Here is a 22,412-nt window from a genome sequence, read left to right as displayed (position 1 = left end):
ATGAGTAGTGGTAGTGCCCCTCAGCTTTGTCGACTCCTATGAATAATAAGGTTGGATGGTATGGGTGGACTGCATGCTTTTTTGCAATGGCCAGAGATAGTGATGGTTCATCAACGGGTGGCGGGTTTTGGTATCTGTTAGAAATGTTGCATCATTAGGTTTGTTATATTTTTCTAAATATCATGTGTTACTTAATATGTAAAGTGTACGAATATTTGTTAGATTCACCATATCATAGGGGGAATGTGATGTCGGTGCTGCATTTTACTCTTGGGGCTAGGGTTTCCACAACAGAGGCGATGTGATGAGTAGTGGCAGTGCCCCTCAACTTTGTCGACTATGAATAATAAGGTTGGATGGTATGGGTGGACTGCATGCTTTTTTGCAATGGCCAGAGATAGTGATGGTTCATCAACGGGTGGCGGGTTTTGGTATCTATTAGAAATATTGCATCATTAGGTTTGTTATATTTTTCTAAATATCATGTGAAACTTAATATGTAAAATGTACGAATATTTGTTAGTATTGAGTTGTTTAATAACTCACAAATATAGAGTTAGAGGAGATAAAGAAACACCCCTATAAAATAGGGTATGCAAATCCTATTTATGCAAATGTATTGAACGAAATAGAAATAGATAAGCAGCACTATTTTGTTTGTAAATTTGTTAATGTTTGGCTTCTACCACTATCCATATTTCTTATATGGTATCAGAGCATATGGATCATTACTGTGCTTGTGGTGCAAGTTATGCATATGAGATTGAGTAGAAACGCCCATGTTGCATTCCTACGCATCATGCAAAAAATCTGCAAAAGATTGTGGTAGGAGTCAATATTATCACCTAGATTGGTTTTGGAGGTCCCATCGAGATGTTATGTTATCTCCTATTGAATTGGAAAATCAAAGAATTCACGCCTTTGGAGTATTGGTGGCTTCTTCTATGCTTGGAGGCTGCATCTACAATTGTTATTCCTAAGCGCATGCCTGCAAATTTGGTGTTTGACAATGGTGATTTGTTTTTAAACAGGGAGCAACTTATTTATTTATTTTATTGTGTTTCCTTTCTTGAGGTTTTTCTTGAGATGACTTGGAGGGAGATCTTTTCAAATTGGAGGAGAAAGTCCACTAGACGTTGAGAAAATAGAAAGCTAAGCTGCACAAGTTTTTAATTCTATGCATTCTTCATTTGGGCCATCATCATCACACTTTATTTTGGCAGATTCGTCTAGCTTGAGAAAATGTGCTACCATTGACAGGTGGCTTGCAGATCTCCTTATGGACATAGTTCAACAATCGGTTGTTTTAAATGAAATGATCTTCAATAGCTGTGGACTTACTCAACAAAAATATGGATCATTGTAAGTGCATCACCCAAGCCACAAAGAGCATCGATAAAGTTGTGATATATTTCCTTGCATTGCCGAATTGTTTAGAGCTCACAAGATCGAATCTTGTGGTTTCTCAAATTGGTGCACTGTGCTTAATTCTATGATAACTGCGAGAAAGTAAGAAGTGATTAATTTTGAGTGGTATTATGAAGAGCTTGATTATTGAAATTGTTTTGTGCTTATGGGCATTATGAGTGACATTGATATCTAGGGAAGTTTGGCCAATGCTCTACACATGGTCATTTCCAATTAGCGTTTCCATTCATTTCCAATTAGCGTTTCCATTCTAGTCTGTGAGTAAAGTGACTCATGTAAAGGAGGTGAGATTTTTTGGTGCAAGTTTGGTTTCATGTTTTCAATGTTGTGCTTTGGAAAAAGTAGGGGAAAGTTAAAAGCATTTATCAATGTATGGACTCAAGATTGGGTGGAATTGATGTCAAGAGGAAAAGTCTAAGATTAAAGTTAAGTTACAATTTTGTCTAGAATAAAATATATTTTCACAAGTAATTATTTGTGTCACATTCTAAACATCTTATAAAAATATTGTATTTAGTTAAAGTTTGTCAAGTATAAAAAGAAATCTAAAAAATAAAAAATTGTTTCAATTGTAATTGGAGTGCATGATTGGTAGTATCTAACACTCCTTAGAGCAAGTTCACATGAAGGGGGGAGGGGGAGGATATTTTCTTTCCTTACAACTCATGAAATAGCAACAAAAGAAAAATTTGCTAAGTAGCAAACTAATTGGAGGATGGAGGCATAAGAGGTTGGAGGATGTGCAACGACCTCTCATTAGTCACCAGCGACAAGGTCGTGAAATTGCGTTAGTGACATAACTATTTGTGCCAAAATGACTAAAGCCAAGATCGGTTTCCAGGTGGCAGCGACAACTATCTCATATCATCTGTGATCAAAGTGGCAATGATCTATAATGGTGGCTACATACGCGATAACGAGGACTTGGTTCTCAAGTGTTTCATGTTGTGGTTGGATGTGTTTGTTCCCAATCACATTTATTGGTTGTTTGTGATGGATGTGTTTGTCCACATTCAGAGGATGATGTAAGTGATTGGAAGTGTTTGTTTCTAGTCACAATTGTTGGTGATTATGATTGGATGTGCTTGTCCCCAATCATAAGTGTTGTGAGCAGATGTGTGTGTCTTTGTTCGTTACTTAGACATTGGATAGATGCGTTTGTCCCTATCTAAAATCGTTCTAAGATCTTGGATAGATGTGTTAGTCCCTATCCTTGGTTCCATGGGTAAGATATGTTTGTCCCTATCCTTGGATGAAGGCATGAAAAGTGTAGTGAGGCTAGTATCACTATTGCTTGTCAAGAGATAGTTCCACTCTTGCTTGTCAAGAGTAGATGTGTATGTCCCTACTCATATCATATGATGAACTATGAAACATGGTCATCAAGTATTGTTGGTTTATTTATCCCCATTTGGAGAATGATGCAATATGAGGGGGTGTTAGAAATATTGCATCATTAGGTTCATTAGGTTTGTTATAGTTTTTGAAATATCATGTGTAGCTTAATATGTAAAGGTTGTACGAATATTTGCTAGTATTGAGTTGTTTTAATAACTCACAAATATAGAGGGTTGGTTAGAGGAGATAAAGCAACCCTCCTACAAAATAGGGTATGCAAATCCTATATATGCAAATGTATTGAACAAAATAGAAATAGAGAAGCAGTACTATTTTGTTTGTAAATTTGTTAATGTTTGGCTTCTACCACTATCCATATTTCTTATAGTATTGTGGTGCAAGCTTGACGCCAATTTACCCATATATTAATGGAGAGGACTGCTTTAAATGGGAAGAAAGGCTCGCAGAGATTGGTGCAGCCAATTAGATAGGGGTGGGAAGGAACGGTATGCTGCACGAATGAAGTAGGCAAGAGAGAAATGGGGGTGTGGGTAGTGTGTAGAGGATGAATGGAGGGTGTGTATGAATGGCGGTGTAATGGGTAACAAACGGGCTGTGCCGTCAGTAGAAAGGCCAATGGTATGTTTGGAAGAGGAAATTGGTAAAGAGGTGATAGAAAATGAGAAGTATTTTATTGAGAGGGGCTTGATAGGGAGATTTAAGGGTTTTTGGCCAAGCCTCGGTGAACTGCATAAGTGGATATCAGAGTTTTGGAGCCCCATTTTGGAGGGGGATCTTAAGATTTACCTCGAGGCCTGAGGGTTCTATGTAGCAATTTTTGAAAATATAAAAGACTGGAAGAGAATCCTATGTGATTACCAATGGAGTTGGGAGGATAAGCACATTGTCTTGTTGAAACCTTGGTACTTGACTTTTAACCCTGCCATCGAACCCTTTGACAAAATACCATTACGGGTAAGACTTCCAAATCTTCTATTGCAGTATTGGTTTGAATTGTGTTTTGAAGTTGTTAGTAATACTCTAGGTAGAATTTTGGAGGGTGGATGAGGGTTCCTTAGTTTTCTTTTCATACTATGTATGCTCGCATTTTGGTTGAGATGGACATGATAAAAGCTCCATCGACAGATTTATCTCTGAAATTCACAAATTGCAGTTGGCTGCAACATGTGGATTATGAAATATTCCTATCAGATGTAGAAGTTGTTTTCATATAGGGCATGTGGCTGCAAATTGCACCAAGAGGAAATTGCACAAATAGGCTACTTGGAGGAGGGAGGTTTCCCCCCATCTTTATCTGGTGGATAAAGAAGATGTTGAAACACCAAAGGAAGTAAAGGGAAAGGAAGAAGAGGATTAGCAGGGTATGGATCTTGAAAACACAAAGGCCTTGGGAGGGGTAGAGAATATTATTAAAGATAGTGTTAATGTTGGATGCTGTTTGTAGCGAGGAAAGATGATTTACAAGTTTGTTTACAGAGTACAGTTGTGGGGGAGGGATCTTTTTGGGAGACTCTAAGGAGGAGACATAGAGTGTAGAAGGGCAGGAGGAAGGATGGAAAGTGGTGATGATGAAGAGGGACAAGAGAGTAAAGGAAGAAGGAACTTTCAATATGCTTCTTCGTTCACATGATAGGGGTGGAGTTGAAATGAAGAAATAATTTGTTGACTTGTTAATGTGTTTCCGCACTTTGGTGCTTTGTTTTTTCAGGGAGGTGGCTCCTCGGTTGTAGCCTTGCTTGGTTTGGGCCAGGTTTAAATTCCAATATCTTAGTATAAATAAACAATGTTTCACCGATCAAAAAAAGGTATTATATAATTCAGATTTAAAGCTTGTAATGTATCTCGGAAAACATAGAACTTATCCTTTTATCTCTGTTGTAATTCTCCTCCAACCTGCAGTGATCTCTCTCTTTTAAATGCATTTGAAGTATTTCTGAAGTATTCTTAAGTTATGGGTTTTCGTTCTCTAATTCAGCCCAAGTCACTGTGTTTGAGTTCGAATTCGCCAACATTAAAATTCGGATAAAATTTGACATGAGAAAAAAATTCGAAAAAAAATGTCATTAAATTCGTTTTATATAAATTTGACTTTTTTATAAAATATAAATAATATATTAAAAAATATGAAAATAAATAATATTAAATTTGTTTAATTAAATTTAAATATTTTAATGTAAATTTGTCAAATTTTATATATTAATAATTAAAATTAATATTCTAAAATATATAAAAATTAATATTCTAAAATATTAAAATTTTAATATATTAAATATTAAATTGAACAACTTTTAATCTCAATCACTTATAAGTTTCGATAGTGATCATAATAATGTTAATATAAATTCATGACCTTGAATTTTAAATAATGTTAATTTTAAATTTTAATATATTAAATATTAAATTGAACAACTTTTAATCTCAATCACTTATAAGTTTCGATAGTGATCATAATAATGTTAATATAAATTCACGACCTTGAATTTTAAATAATGTTAATATTAAAGTATTATTATGAATTTATGAAAAGGCCTTGTTGATAGCGTTAATATAAGTGATTGCCTTTTTAATATTAACATTTATATTCAATCTGCAACTTTTGCCGACGCGCCTCCAAAAGCTACCCGCGACAAAGCATCATGTTGGTCTGCAGCCCATCAGTGCCCCTCAAACCTCTCGGCTGCAACTGGTAATTGGTCATCCGCTGATGGAGAAAACTTCTGCCCATCATATTACGAATTTAAGACGAATTATTGCGAACTTACTACGTTTTTTTAAAGTTCGCCGAATTTCAAACTTGAAGCCGTAAATTCGGCGAACGTAGTGACTAAGAACTCAGCTATAGAAATTAAGGGGTTTATATTTTTTAATTTCAGGCCTAGGGGGTTTCATCCTCAGGTTGGTTAAACCTTGGTTCATATTCCACAAGGGAAATAATAAAATAATAACAAATATGTTTAAGGGGTATTCATTCTTTAATTTCAGGCCTAGAGGGGTTTCATCCTTAGGTTGGTTAATCCTTGGATCATATTCCACAAGGGAAATAATAAAATGATAATAAATGTGTTGTCACCAAAAGCCTTCTTCACCTTGCTTAACTCTCTTAAGTACAATCTTGCTCCAACAATCACCACTATTCCAATGCCCCTTGAAGAATAAACTTTAATTATAGCTTCATAAATTAGTCCAAGTGCTGTCTTTTTACTTTCTACAATTTCTTTTATTTGGCATCTTTTTTGTCTTTTAGTGCTGATGTGGCTTGTCTCATTCAGCATCTCTAATTCCTTTGGCAACTACTGAATTTAGTGGCAGTTTATAAAAAAGTAACCCTTCATTGTCTTGTATCAGCTGCTCCTAAATGAGGTCATATTTTAACTGCCTTAATAAATTAATGACTTAATTCAGATTTAATTTTTGAATCACAGGAATTACATGCTATTTCTTATCTTTTCATAATATTTTATTCTTCATTGATACCATAGAAACGGGATTTGGACTCAGCGCAGACTCGGCAAGGGTGACTCGACTTGGGACTCGGATCAGCCAGGACTCGGCAAAGTGAAAAACCCAAGAAATTTAGCGATTTTTAAGGATTTAAAACTTGTTTCATGCACCCTTTATTAAACAAACCTTAAATACACAATAACATCATCAAATAGAAGTTAATTTGATCACATACACAAGTATACATCGATCACATTAGTATAAACGCAAATTGTAGCTGAAGGAAATAGCAACCAATAACCATAGATATATAAATAGTGTCAAATGTAAAAATATTATAAAACTCATGGAATATGAAATCCATGACATCAAAATTCAAATGTTCCAGTTCCACACATATATCAAAAGTAAAACAACTACAAGTCTATGGCTCAGAGGAGCCTAGGTCCTTCCTACAAAGGCGTCTAATCCATGACTCGCCATGACTCGGCCAAAACTCGACATGACTCGCCATGACTCGCCAAAACTCGCCATGACTCGCCGAGTCCGGGTCTGAGCCACCCAGGACTCGCCGAGGGTCACTGTAGTGTTGTAAAAATAGAGAACAACTTGGATAGGCAAATGACACAGGCCCTCCAAACCCTAATCACCTTTGCATTTTTTACACATTTACCCCTACGTAGTAGGGACAATTTCCCCTAATTCATTCTTAGTATCCTCATCACAACAACAATGAGAAACATTGAATCTCGCCTTAGGCCTCGGTTTTACTTGAAGACACTTGGCTATGTCCTCCACCATGTGGTGTAGCCTACAATTGTCTTCTTTCACCTCATGGAAATGCTCCAAGGGACAATAATAGAAAGCTTCTCCTCAAGTCTCCAACCCCTCAGTGTCATCATCTAGCATGCAAGTTCTTGTTGCCATGGTCAACATTGAGGCACAAATCGAAGATTACACAGTGTTAAAAACCATTTCTCCTTCTAATCGATTGGCTGGGGACTAGTAGAAGCTTTGTCATTGCCTCCCTTATACCCAAACATGGTGTTTCATCCATATTATTGGCTAATTCCCAAATATAAAGAATCGAAAATTGTAGGTTAGGGTTCAAAATTTCTTTCTTGAACTATATAATGAAGTTTTCAATCATATTTTTTCCCCCAAGTTACTCTTTTTGCCTTCGCTCCTACTCTTGGCTTCCCTTTTCTCCTCTTGACATCTTCCTTTTCCTTTCCTAATGTTGGGGTTGGTCCCCATTTAGTTCAAGAAATTTAACTATAGGCAAAGCACCTTGTGAGAGCTTTATCTAGTTGTAAACATCCACTTTCTTTTGCAAAATCCTTTTTAATTCCAAATCTACTAATTGCATCACCATTAAACTCACTTGTGCGAATTGATTATTGCTATCGCCTTCCCTGCTTGAGCTATAGCAAATACTATTAAAGATTAACTTTCCTATGTGTAATCCATATGAAATCTCGCCTTTAAGCACATTATCTACATAAACTTGCTATCCTTACATTTGTCCATCATTAACCCTTATGTAGTCCTTTTATTGAATCAATGCCTCTTATTAGACTGAATTGATTTATAGATCCTTAATCATCAAAGTTCAAACTTCCTTTGGGAAACCAATTTCACATAGTCTTTTACTCTTCCCAAAAGTGGCAAGTGGATCAACGCCTTGAATTGCAACCGAATTTGCCACTACATTTCCTTTTCTTTAAATATAGTTGAAAGTGACGCTTTCAAACTTACTTGCCATCTCTTTAACCTTTGAGAGAATGGTGCCTAGCATCTAGGAGTTGTAGTTACCCATTCACATAAAGTCAGTTATGATCTTGTTGTCACCCTCCACTTTTAAGCATCTCCAGTTATGGTTCTACGTTGCCTTGAGATCCCACAACAAAGCCCTAGCTTTAACCAAGTTATTTATATCTAAATGGAAATCAAAAGGTTCAATATGCAATGATTGCCCTTTATCATCTTTGATTACCACTTCTTCATGTAGGTTCTGGGGGAAACATTGAATTGTCTTATCCTCCTTTATTTGCACTTGCATCTTATTTTATGGCTAGGCTTCTAACTAAAAGAAGTTCCTCTTCTTCAAATCCTCATCTCCTTACTTGCTTTCCCCAAGCCCTTGTATTGTGGATATTATTCTATCCTAGATCTGCTCCTAGTAAAACTTCCTTCTCCAAGAATATTCACCTATTTCTTTCTAGCCACATATTCTAGATTATAAGAGTTAGAAACAGATTTTCAATCAGGATCAAATTTGAGTATCTAATCTTGAGTAACCAATTTTGAGATCTTTCATATTCCTCGGGAGAGGCCCGATCATCCCCCATTTTTTGTGAAACTAATTCTAGATCTTCTTGCACATGGACAGTGAAAAACTATATGTGCATTAGATTCCTCTTCTTCATTGCAAAAACAAAACTAGGAGGGACCCACTTTTCTTGTTTTCCTTAGTTTATACTATGCCAGAGCCCTCCTGTTAGTTGCAATCCAAAGAAACTCATTAGCCTTCAGCTTAAGCCTTTATCAATCAAAGTTTTTCTATTAGGGAAATCACCCCCTCCCCTTTCTTTGTTGCAAAAAGAGGCCTCTTTGATTGTGATATCCCTTGATTTACTCTTACCCCAAATAAATTTGTCCTCTTTTAGCATGTGCAGATGGGCCATTTGTTGAGGAGAGCCTCTACTTGCTTACATGCTTTCTCCAATTTGGGGCATGGGGGGATGAGTCTAACCCACTCTTTAGCCTCTATTAAATGAGAAGCAAGAGGCTTTGGGGTTTTGTTGTTTATAAATGCCCATTTAACCTTGTCATCCTTCCCTATCCTCCATTTGATATCCCTAATGACCCAAGATCAATATATGCATAGGAAATTCAATAAACCTGAACCTCATGGAACCTTGTTCATGGGAAAAACTGTCCACACAATCCCCTTCGATATATTTACTGTTAGTTTTTAGTGGTCAGATTAACAATTAATGAACAGAAAACAGAATGCACAGAAAGAAGAACACACAACACAAATATACCCTGGGAAAACCTCCCTCTTGGAGGAAAAACCCAGCAACTAATGTCTCAGATCTGCCTTAGATTAATCACATAAATAGGTTACAACTTTGCCCAGCTAGGGCACAAACATAAGTGACACAACTTATCTGATTCTGGGACCTGAGATCAGACTTGAAGAAGTCTCCAAAATGCAGGTACTACTGCCTGTAGCAGGTTCAGCAGCCTCAGAACAGCCTAGGGTGATGTTCGCTCAGCTGGTAATGAAGTTTTCCCAGCTAAGAAGAGATTCGCTAGGGCTCAGACTGAGATCACAGACCTTCAAATATATATTCGCTTGATCTTCAAGTATATTCGCTGATGTATCACAGTTATTCGCTGTTGTAGAATGAATACTAATTTATTTTATGAGGCGTCAACTTGCCTTCAATAGATATGAGTACATTGCCTTAACTTTACCAGGTCGGCCATCTCCAAGTTGCCGCCAAAATACAAATACATATTTTCATTTTACAAGTTTCATTAATCTTGAGCGCCCAATTGGGCCCAACCCTAAATCAAGTTACATAATATCCCAAATAGGCCCATACACAATAAATTTTTAAGGCCGAAGGCCACATTAAAAGTTTACCAAGCTAGGTCGGCCCAATCATGGGATTCGACCTAGCTACATTTTCAACACTCCCTCTTAGCTAGGGAGGATCCCTTGATCAATCAAGTCATATCGTGACTACTACCATGGCTACGCCCATGGATGAAACACATGATACGTTCACCATGGCTACTCCCAGAGGATGAACGAACTCATCATGGAATTTCATCCATGATACCCATCATACCTACTCGCAGAGGGTGGAATGAGGGCTCTAACCTTAGACTTCTCCCAGAGAAGAATACAACACCACCATGCCTACTTGCAGAGGGTGGAACGAAGGCTTTCACCTCAACTTTCTCCCGGAAGATTGCCTTAACCGAGGGCTTTCACCTCAATCTTCTCTTGGAAGATTGCCTTAACCGAGGGCTATGGCTTCCTCTGAAGCTGAAACAACAAACAAGCTCCCTTTGAAGCTGAATACAACAAACTCCCTCTGAAGGTGAACTTGATCGTAGTATCACCAACTAAGCTATGTCTCTTAGTCTTTAGCCTGTGATGCTTCCTCACAGGATGTCTCAAAACCTTCCTCTCTTGAATACAATCATCATCTTTATGCTCCTCAGTCTGTCCTAAAAGCATTTAAGAGAGGTTACTAATAGTTCAAGACTATCATACATGATTCACTATCCAATGAATTGATAACAACATGAAAATTTCAAAAAATTCTTCTCTTATAAGTTAGTTTTCAACATAACCATCCACTTAGATCACACTGAATCATTTGATGATGGCTGCGTGGCCTTCGGCCCTCGCCATCACTCAGAATCCATTCTCATCTATAAGCACTTCATAAATACCCTTGCCACAGGAGTGTGAATTTAGTTTGAAGTCTAGACATTGCATGACATTAGCAATCAATAGTTGTGAATCGTTTCCCAGTTTGTATGAGTAGAGCGATAAGCTTGATAGAATTGCATTCATGCTAGTCTTCTTCAACACTTCTCTGTGCTACATGCTCTGATTTCTCAGTCTGAAAAAGAAAAAAAAGGATATAGGATCTACCTTCAAGCTGTTAGGCTTTATAGAAGGAACCCGTTCTGATACCATGTTAGTTTTTAGTGGTCAGATTAACAATTAATGAGCAGAAAACAGAATGCACAGAAAGAAGAACACACAACACAATAATACCCTGGGAAAACCTCCCTCTTGGAGGAGAAACACAGCAACTAATGTCTCAGATCTGCCTTAGATTAATGACAGAAATAGGTTACAACTTTGCCCAGCTAGGGCATAAACATAAGTGACACAACTTAACTGATCTCGGGACCTGAGATCAGTGTTGAAGAAGTCTCCAAAATGCAGGTACTACTGCCTGTAGCAGGTTCGGCAGCCTCAAAACAGCCTAGGGTGATGTTCGCTCAGCTGGTAATGAAGTTTGCCCAGCTAAGAAGAGATTCGCTAGGGCTCAGATTGAGATCACAGACCTTCAAATAAATGTTCACTTGATCTTCAAGTATATTTGCTGATGTATCAGAGTTATTCGCTGTTGTAGAATGAATACTAATTTATGTTATGAGGCGTCAACTTGCCTTCAATATATATGAGTACATTGCCTTAACTTTACTAGGTCGGCCATCTCCAAGTTGCCGCCAAAATACAAATACATATTTTCATTTTACAAGTTTCATTAATCTTGAGCGCCCAATTGGGCCCAACCCTAAATCAAGTTACATAATATCCCAAATAGGCCCATACACAATAAATTTTTAAGGCCGAAGGCCACATTAAAAGTTTACCAAGCTAGGTCGGCCCAATCAAGGGATGCGACCTAGCTACATTTTCAACATTTACATCATAGGACTTGGCTCCAAAGTCTTGTTTCCTTGTACATCCACTAAAGGAGTTTCTATCCAAGTGCTCTATTCATCAATTTGCAATCTCAAAAATCCATTTGATCCTCCTTTCTTTTGGCATAGACCTTCAACCATTGGATTAAGTTATATTTCTTTTGTACACTAGGAGCACTCTAGGAGAAAGTTCTTTGTGCATCTGCAATTTCCTTTGCTACCTTTCTTGGGATACTAAAATAAGACATTATATAGATTGGATGGTGGAGAGCAATGCCTCGATTAATGTAATTTTGTTAGCAAGAGAGCCATTTCCCTTTCCAAGAGGCAAGCTTATATCATAAACTATCCAACAAAGATTTCCATTCATTATTTGAGGCTTTTTTGTCTATAAGAGGCACTCCAAGATACAAGCTTGTAACTCAAATTAAGAAACTTTTTGATACCATACCCTTACTTGAACCCAGGGGGAGGGAAAAGGCTCTGAGTTTTAGAGACTGAGACAAGTGGGTCAAGTGGAACATCCCAGCCAGCTATGAGTCTAGCATCCATAACTATCCAATTATCAATATCCTCTAATGAGAAATATCCTATAATTAGAATTCTAACTAGCCTCTCATGAGAACTCTCCTCTAATGATAATTATAACTAGCCATATTTTTATAGATCTATATATCTAGATATCTATCTATCCATAATTATAGAGATATACATAATTTTCTATAGCTAGATATGACCCCATCATTAGGAGATGGAACTTCCCCGAGGAGATGTCACTTCCTGATATCCATCATTAGGAGGAGTTGACCCCGATGCTGAACTCTACTGCTGCGCAGATGTTACACTCCACTTCGTTCACTATTTAGTGCCAGGCATCTAATCCTTCTTCCAATGTTCAAAAAAAAAATTGATCACTTAATGTGCAATGCTGATACCATCCATAATCTATGCACTACAAGATCAAGCTTGCAACTCAAATTAAGAAACTCTTTGATACCATACCCTTATTCGATTTCAAGAGCATCTAATCCTTTTTCCAATGTTTTATTGAATTGATCACTTCATGTGCAATGATGATACCATCCAATAATCTATCTTTTCCATAGAAATCTTTGTTTTTCCAAGATTATCTTTGCAACAACCTTCTTGAATCTGAAAGCTATTGCTTTTGTTACAATTTTATATATGGAACTGCATAATGGAATGGGCTTGAAACCATCAAAGTACTCAAGAAGTAGAAATTGCGAAAAAATTGTGATTAATCATAAAAATCAGAAATCAATAGGTTTGCTGATTTTATCCCTCATTAAATCACGCTTTTTCATGAAAATCGTTGACCCACAACTTGTAGAGAGTTTTTGGCATTGTAATGTGCTAAAAATCAGAAAACAATTGAGTAAAAAATAGTGAAATAATCACTAGGGCAATGTGTCCAAGGTTTCAGGAAAATTTGTGGGTTTGAGAAAGCTCTTGGAATGTGATGAACTATTGTAGGATGTGGTGGGGAACAGGTCAGGTCACACGCAAAAGGGCATTGTTGTCTACTCTAGGCACCGAGCACACATGAAAGGGTGTGCACTGTTGTTTTCTCCAAGCACCTAGTCGGGACTAGGGTTTTTTCACTTAATTTTTTCTTAATTTTGTTTTCTTTCTTTTTTCTTTTTTAATTTATATTATAAGTATAATATAATATTCAGACCAGGAGTAAAGGCTTTGCTACTCAATTGCTTGTCCATTTGGGTCGATCCAGAGATCGAGGATAGGTGACTCTCTCTATATTTATAATAATATAATCTACTGGTTATATATTATATACTATATAATTTATTAATTACTATAATATCAATTATTTATTATATAATATAATAATATAAATTATAATTATACAAAAATTATAAGTATTATATTATATAATAAAATAATTAATGATTATAATAATTTATAATAATATAATTATTAATTATGTTAAAATATTATAATGATAGAATAATTATTCGTAAATATAATTATAATAATATAATATGATAATATTTAATAATTTACAATATATTATTGTAATTATATTATAATATTATATATTTTAAATCTGATTTTTTGACATTTAAATTCCGTATTTTAAATTCTGTAAAATATCTTATGCGTTTTATTTGCCGATCTTTTCTCCAAATGAATTTTGCTGCTATGCTCTAGACAATGGTACCAACAGCCTAGATTTGGGGACAATAGCAAGATGGTGGTGCAATTATATAGTACTTAAAAATTGTTATAAAAAATGTACAAGGAATAACATATGAAACTTTGAAATACTCAAACATATTGCATTTAACAATGAAAATGCCAAATATCCACATATCTATATTATATTCAAGATTTCAAAATGACTACATTCTTAATCCAAATAAACTGGCCAATGCCTAATGCCTCAAATAAAAGGGGCATGTGGTCAGTTAGTTAGGTTTGCAATGGACTGGAATAAGGTGGTTGGTAAACTGTTTGGTTTCTTCATTGATTGAGTGTGGCTTTGACAGTTGAATGTGTAGTTAACCACCTTTGGTTGAGAGATATATTTTCTATTTACTGTCGTTGATTTAGGGATGGCTTGGAAGTCAACTGCCATGAATTGAGGATTGGTCAACTGCCATCATTTGAGGAATGGCTGCCTATGATTTAGGATCACCAGGGGACGGATTATAAAAAGGCACAAGGCAAAAAGAGTAGACGCTTTTGAAAATTGCAAACAAATTCAATTTCTTTCATAGTAATGTGACACTGCTTTTGGCAGTTTTGAACACTCGAAGGCAGAAATCTACAGGTGGGTAAGTCTAATCCTTGGGGAAAGAAACCCTCAGGGCAGTCCATGGTATAGAATTGCAGCAGGATCATGCAAAATATCCAGGATGGCCAAGTGTCCAGTTTTGCAGACTGTTGAGAGTTTAGAGGCTTCAAAGGCATTTGGATTTGCTTGCTGGGTGCACCCAGTAAGCTGCATTAGTTTAACGTATTTCAATTTGCACATGAATGCATGAACCAAATAAAAATAAAATTATTTGTTGCTGGAATATACTTGGGTCTGTTTGGTTTGGTTTTTTTATGCATTTAGTTTGGGTCTTTATATTTTTACCAAGCAGATAGGAAATTGAAATACAAGATGTTTTTGAAGTTGCCAGGATAGCTTAGTTTGTTGTGACTGATTGAGGGTTGGCAGTAAAATAAACTGGAATGTGTTATTGATGCTGAAAATGTCAAGAATGTTGCTATAGGATCTACAGCAGAGGAATTGGATTAAAGTTTAATTTAATACAGCAGTAGCAAGACAGATTTAGGGTAGAAGAAGCAGGTTTAGCAATAAGATAAATGCACCATGTATGTCAAGAGCAATGTGTGCTTGACATTTGAAGCAGAAGACACTGGTAGAAAGGTATAAGGAAGTTGAAAAATTGAATTGATTGGTGTAACTCTAAATTGAGGTATATTTCATAGGACAGACCGTAGTTTTGAAACTTGGCATGTAACTTGCTGACTCATCAGTGCTCATGTGCTAAATGGGCCTTGTGAGTTATTGCCTACTAACTCATCGCCAAGTTATTGGTAAGTAGTTGCTGAAAAACTTGTCAAAAAATTGCCAAAGCTCGCGAGTCTTATATTAAAACTTGCTAGATGGGAAAAAAGACCATTCTTGTTTTTCATTTTCTCATTTTTGCTGTTGTTCCTCCGACAATGGTGCTTTGTGACAAATTTAGGAAAATGACACCCACCATGAAGGCTTGGGTCGTCTTGAAGGCTTTAATTTGGGTTTGGTGGCAGGGGCTCTGCCCCTTGACCCCACCCCATATAGCAATACAGAATGTGTAAGGGGTACTGTCCCCAAACCCTGTTGGAGGCCCTGCCCCTAGATATCCTTGAGGGGCACTGCAGCTTGACCTCACTGGGACTGCCACACCAAACTCTGGCTCTGGTTTTGACAAGGAAAAATAAAATTTGTTTTGGGCTTATCTTTTCCATGGGTGAAACTTGTAAAAGTATTAATAAGGATTTTTAATTAGTAAAATAAATTTGACTCTATGATGTGCATTGAATAAATAAAAGAAAAACTACTTATGACTTCTGCAAATTCAGTTATATGTGTGTTTTAAAAGATTTTCTACAGTCCTATGTGATGTTTAAAGTTCAGAACTTTTGCCAAGTTTTTCTCAAGTCCCAAGTCTGAATTCAAATTTAAGGCCTGCAGAGTATTTTGCAAAGTCTGAGTTTTTAAACTATGGGACAGACATTGGATGAGATGCTTCAAGTGGTGAAGGCAACAATATTATAAAGAAGGTGGTTAGAATGATCATATATATGTGTTGCATGCATAGGGGATTAATTCACTGGTGATTAGCATGGTTATGTAGATGGTGGGTTTGAGATATATAGGTGTCATTTGCATTACATTGCAAGTAGAAAACAACTATATATGGGGAAATTGTCATGCAAATGAATGTTGATAGTCCATGTGTTAGTCAAAAGTGCAATGACATTTTTTCATTGGTCTCTCAGCACATTATTTCTTGTTTGTACGGTTTGTATCTTAGTTCTCATATTGTTGCTCAATTCTACAACTCTACCATATCATGCCCGCATTAGTTGTGTTGATTAATTACCGCTTCTCTTCCAAAAATCTTAATTTCTATTGAGAAAGAAACTAGATTCTTTAGGGGCTTGTTGCACCATATATTAAATAAAGGTGATTAATTACCTCGGCTCTTTCTAAAATCTAAATTTCTATTGAGAAAGAAACTATATTCTTTGGGGGTTTGTTCAACCATGCATCATACAAACGTGATTTGAAGATTGATCTTGGGTTAAAATAATTAAGTGTATATGGCATCAAATATCGAGCATATTCAATTAATGTTGTAGATGAAGAATATTATCATCACAATCCTTGTTACTCAATTCATACTAATAAGTAATATGCACACAAGTATTTTGAAATTTCATGCATATACTCGTAACCCAGTGTCAAAGTTACAATAGGTTTACTTCATTCAAATAAATTCATAATCAACCCTGACTTTATATAGTGGATCAAAATTATTATAAAGCACTGCTGTAGGTGTTGATTCAATATACTTCATTTGATGTGTAGCTGACATATGGGCACACAGAATTGTTTCCTGATAATGGCTTTTGTGATTATTGTCATTAGTCATGAAATAATAACTGACAATGCATTTAAATTTATTATACTTGAAGTCATTGAGGAAGCATTTGTCACTATTTTTTTTTTGTTGTGCACTTACTCTTTATTTCTGCTTTAATATTGCCCTTGTTGATTATTGTCATTGGTCAGTTATAATAGAAGAGATCATGGCATTAGGGTTAGGTCCCATGGGAGGGCTTCAAGATCTATTTTCATGGAGCAGGAGGTTCCATGAATCAAAAAAATTAACGCTATAGGATTATTTTGAATCTTTTCCTGAAAAATAGTAGCCCCTACTTTTTAGGACTGCATATTTCAGTGGGTGCAATTTGGGTGGGGCTGGAAATTGTCCCACCAGCTTAGGAATTTTTTCTGCCAGTTGTCAATTAGCTGCCATTTTAAATTCCTGCTAAAAAAGAAATAGAAGGAAAATGGTGTTTATTTATAAATTTTTTATTTGCAGCGTTCTTCATGAGATCACTAGCTTCCCTAAATATCAGAGCATAAACTTTTAAGCTAAACTGCACTACCAAATCAGATTTAAAATATTTCTATACCCAATGAAATTTTTAGGAAGCCCCCTCCATCAGACTCTTACCCTTATTAACATCATTATATGAACAAGATTTTTAATCGAATAGTTATTGTATCTTTTGTTGTGTCCCCTTAACTTTTTTAATCTCATATTTAACATAGCCCTTGTGATCTGTCCTTTTTTGGTGAGTAGCTGGTTCAGGTTCAGATTTGCAGGTTCAATACATGGATTTAGCTAATTTTTTGGGGCTGGGTTCATTTTTAGTTTCTGTACAAAAACATATAAAAATTATTATTACTAGATTATTTTTTTAACCCAAAACATGGATAACCACATAACACATGTAATAAACAAAACGAGTGTTAAAAAGTTATATATTTGAATGTGGCTAATATTAAAAGCTTAACTTGCTTTGTGTAGACCCCATTAAGAGCATAACAATAAAATATTAAAAAATAAAGCTCACTATTACAGCATTGGACACTTAAAAGCAGTAAAAAGAAAAGAATATCTTGGTGTTAATAACACGAATTTAGAACAGTGGTGGCACCAGATAATAAAAACATCTCCAAAACTCACATTCACAAACATACTCATCGGCCATTATTGGACAGAGAAGTAAGTAGGAGGAGAAGCTTTGGGATGGCTCCATCAACAGATAAATGATCGTATTGCTGCAGTAGCACCGTTTGTACAAGCCCCTTGCTATTAATAGAGAAATAGCAAGATGCGGGAGTGTTTTTTATAATTTTTGGTTTGTAAAATGTGATGGAAAAAAGTCATTTGAAAAATGATAAAATAATTAAAAAAGAAACATTTTTCTGCGTGAGTTCATTCAGAATCATTATTGGTCTGTTTGGGATGAACCTGCGGGTGTTGATACCCAGGTCATATCCCATTGCATACAAGACCTAGGTCCAGACTGGGTATGAACCAGACCCAGATCTGGGCATGCCCCCTGATGAGTCGCTTAGCTTTTTGGATAAGTTAATTTGAGTGGAATGCTTATGGAAACTCACATCTGTTTAATTTGTATTAAACATCCACAGTTTTTTCAGAACCATTTTGCTCAATTCCCATGAACTGTGAAAACCTCATGTACATCAAGTTAATTTGTACTTCTATGATCTAACAGTAGTACCCTTTTCAATATATCAAGGTGCTGACATTCACATTAGAAGTTTTCTTAATATGTGTTTTGAACTGGTGATATTCTGAATTTTGCTATACATGTAAGATTATCATGGACTTTTTGCTCTTAGAATTCATCTTCATTTGGTATATCGTGCTTATTTGATTTTGCTCTAGAGCTTTTCAAATTAAAAAATAAATCCCTATTTGCATCTCAAGCTAAAAAATAAAACCCTATTTGCATCTCCTCCAGAAAAAAAACCCCTATTTGTATCTCAAGTGCAGAGAACTTGTGAAAAAGTGCCCTTCTTTTTGTCCTTTCCTTCTTTGCTTACCATTAATGATATCTGTCTCTGACATGTCATTCGTTGCTCTGTACATCTTTTGATTGATTTTTCTCAGTATACCATTTATATTTTGAGATACAGGTTGGCTGATACGATGTTTTTTCTTTTGTACCAGTTTACTCAATTGTGGGAGTTGCCAGTTAAGCTGGTGCTGAAGCTTTTAATCCCGTCCATATGTTCTTCAGAATGGAGCCGATTTTACTCATCTGCCAACATTGTATTATGTCCACTTGTATTGTTGTACTTTTGTAGCTCGTTTGTCCCTTTTGACTATCCATTGGTGTTTATAATACCAAATTTTTATTTCCCTTTGTGGATGGTGGTTCTAGAACTAAGTAGTTGTATAGGATTGGCGCATTATTTAATTATTGATGAACCACCAGATAAAGAGCAGATATTATCAATAGTGGTGGCATTTGTGATGAGTGTTTGTTCAATCTCCTTTGTAGCTGGAGAGCTTCTAGGTTGCTTGGCAGCGCTTGGTATCATATTAAAGTTGCCGCCAGCTTTATTGGGTTTAACAGTGCTGGCATGGGGAAATTCTGTGGGGGATCTAGTGGCAGATGTTGCAGTTGCAAAGGCTGGACAGCCAGCCATGGCAATGGCTGGTTGTTATGCAGGACCTATGTTTAACATGCTTATTGGATTTGGGCTTGCACTTGTGATTCGCACAGCCCATGCATATCCTTCTGGCTATTATCTTCACTTTCATGTTAGTATTGTTGTAGCATTTTGTTTTTTATTCATGAGCTTGCTTGGCTCACTACTAGTTATCACTTGGTCAAGATTTCAAGTCACTCGATTATGGGGATCTTGCCTCATCGCTTTGTACATTATCTTTATTGTTGTAAGTTTAATGATTGCAAAAATGATATGAAAACGCACTCCTACCAACTTTTACATCCCAACTTTTAGTTCCTTCATTGCTGTTGCAATTTGGTAACCCTCTAGGTGCTTGGCATTACATCCCGTCTTTATATTCTCGATCGACCAGCCTTGTTTTGTTTAATGGCATGTAAGAAAACCTTTTGAGGATTCTCCATTTCTAACTTGCATCCTGCTTTTCTTGGATTTTATATCGACTAGTTAATATCATAATTCACAACACTACTTTATTTTTGCCCTTTTGAAGAGTCAGACTTGAGGGTCACTTGAATGTCTTATCTTTGAAATATATGAATCTATGATCTTATTTCATACTCTGTGGGTTGATCGAATACAATTTTGGTGGCTGTGTTTTGGTATGCTCTGTATGGCAAGCAATATTTAGTTTGTAACCTGGGCATGTTAAATCCGTGGCAAAATCCTGATAAAACATCTTATACCTAGGCATGTTTTCATTGTTGCATTTGAATGCCTAACTGGTGGATCATATAGTTGCTAAAAGGTTAGATTCCTCAGAAAGAACAGATATGCGGTAATCTGAATCATTTGATATGCATGCCAGGGTTAAAATGTGCAAAAGATGATTAAATGGCAATAATGCAAAATAGGGTGAGGAAATTGGAAAACATTCTTAACAGGATAAGAGATTTTTCAAAAATGTTCATCATGAATGCTGAACTGGTACTTTTATTTTTAAGACCATGTGTGTACATTTGGAAATCTTACCAGGATATATATTCAACAATGTGGATTTTTGTATGGTAATGCTGCATTTTTGCACGTATTTCTTTTTAGTAAATAATGAGAAAGAATACACTGGGTGTTGAGTTGAGGTTGGTGGGGGTCCCATGTTTAAGAATATTACTAATATACGAGTGAAAGGTCATATAGAAGAAATGGTTACTATTTGAAAGATAGTTGCCGAAAGTGGTGACCATTAGTTCTAAAAATTTCTTCACAAACTGATATTCCACAGAAATTCAATATCTAAACAGGAGTTTCCATATGGACTCTTACTATGCTGCCACTAAAGGGTATTGTAAATTCAGAAGTTGTTTACATGGACAGCTTCGCATATTTTGCTGTGGTGTTAAATAAATGACGAATGAAACTAAGCGTGGAGAGAATTACTTTATTAATGTGCTAGGGTGCCGAAAAATTAAAATTTATATCTTTCATCTCGATATCTTAATGCGATTAAGTGCATGCTAATTGAAAAAAATACCATCAACCTGAAATGTGTTAACCTCATCTCATACAAGGAGTCTAAAACAAATTGAAATCACATGATATAGCATGATTTTGAATGGTGGAAATATTTCCTTTTGAAAAAATGTTACATGACGATTTACAAGAATGGTTATGAATAGCCTTCCAGGAAAGTAGGATCTTATTCATAACCAGGAAATAGAGGAATTATATTGAAACAATAAATTGTGAATTTAAAACGTACGAATTTCCAGTCCACGATAGCAATATAGTAGTATTTCTAAATTTTGACTTTTAACATATTTTATCATCAAATTTCAGTTTATCTTCCGACATTCTCTTCGAGGATGCATCATCATAATCCTTTCTGGGTTTAACTCAACTTGATAATGGATCATGAAGTTTGATCTGAAAATTTGATGGTAAAAAATGTTATACAGTCAAAATCTAAAAATATTACTATTATAAATTTTTTAGATACTTTTAAGGGTCATGGATTGCTGACGATCTTAACACAAATAAGTGGCATGGCCAGAACACCAAGCCCAAAAATGAGAGTAATGGGAACAGAGGATGTTTCACTCCAATTGTTATAGATTTAGAAATGGTCGAGCAGCTCAAACTCTATTAGCACCTAATAATTTATTCATTCATGATTGTGTATACATGGATTAGTTAAGCTTGAGTTATACAGCTTAATCTCTAGGGTTTTTAATTATTTCCAATGTTCATGTTAATAGATTTATGTAGCAATTCTTAATAAATTGAGTGCTTGAACTCATCATGGCAGACGTTGCCAAAACAAATTGAATGCTTAAACTCATCATTGCAGGTGTTGCGAAACTTAAAACTCTTCCCAAGAAGTTATATCTGAATGTTTCCTCTGATCAGCTAGAAATTCCATTTTCTTTGGGCAAACCCCCCCTTTCTTTTTTTTTTTTCCTTTTAAGTTTGTATGTACCTTATCGCAAAACAACTCCCGATAGGTTTTCTTTCTCTAAAGATCTGTACTAGTCCATTATACATTCCCGAAAGCTCTAATTCTGGGGGTTCAATGCAATTTGATTCTCGTCTTTTTAAATTATCATGGCTTTCAAGTCTACTATGTGGAGATGGATTAGAGTATTCAGTTTTGGCAATATTTTGTAAATTTTGGTGTGTATTTTCTGTGTTTAATCTATTAGTGTATTTTTTATTGGCATATTGTTGGCATAACTGATGAAGACAATAATGGAGAGATTATTGACATATGGAGATGATGAGATGAGAAGATTACCGATAAAGTTATTGTTGGCATAACTTGTAAAGTTGATGGAGATTGTTGGCTAGATGATGGTGATATATTTGTAAGTTGTTTGATGACTTTATTTGTGTTGTCATTGATGACAACCATGTTTGTTGAGTCATCTAAGTCATCTAGGCCTAC

The 22,412-nt window shown here is 35.7% G+C and overlaps 1 protein-coding gene across 2 annotated transcripts in view; it reads left to right on the top strand.

Moving 5' to 3' along the window:
- Positions 1 to 19,800, top strand: part of LOC131070757 (cation/calcium exchanger 5) — a 30,951-nt gene extending 11,151 nt beyond the window's left edge. Inside the window, exons 2-3 of one of the 2 annotated variants that reach the window (XM_058006399.2) lie at positions 19,008 to 19,109; positions 19,342 to 19,507. In XM_058006399.2, the coding sequence (XP_057862382.1) occupies positions 19,008 to 19,109; positions 19,342 to 19,356 (117 nt within the window). In that variant the 3' untranslated portion in view covers positions 19,357 to 19,507. Of the gene's footprint in view, positions 1 to 19,007 lie in introns of both variants that reach the window. The other variant, XM_058006398.1, reaches the window with a different exon arrangement.
- The last annotated feature ends 2,612 nt before the right edge of the window (positions 19,801 to 22,412 follow it).

Source organism: Cryptomeria japonica, chromosome 2 (genome assembly GCF_030272615.1).
Source record: "Cryptomeria japonica chromosome 2, Sugi_1.0, whole genome shotgun sequence".
Classification (NCBI taxonomy): domain Eukaryota; kingdom Viridiplantae; phylum Streptophyta; class Pinopsida; order Cupressales; family Cupressaceae; genus Cryptomeria; species Cryptomeria japonica.
The sequence above is the reverse complement of the archived record's forward strand: the minus strand, read 5'-3'. Positions and strand labels throughout refer to the sequence as shown.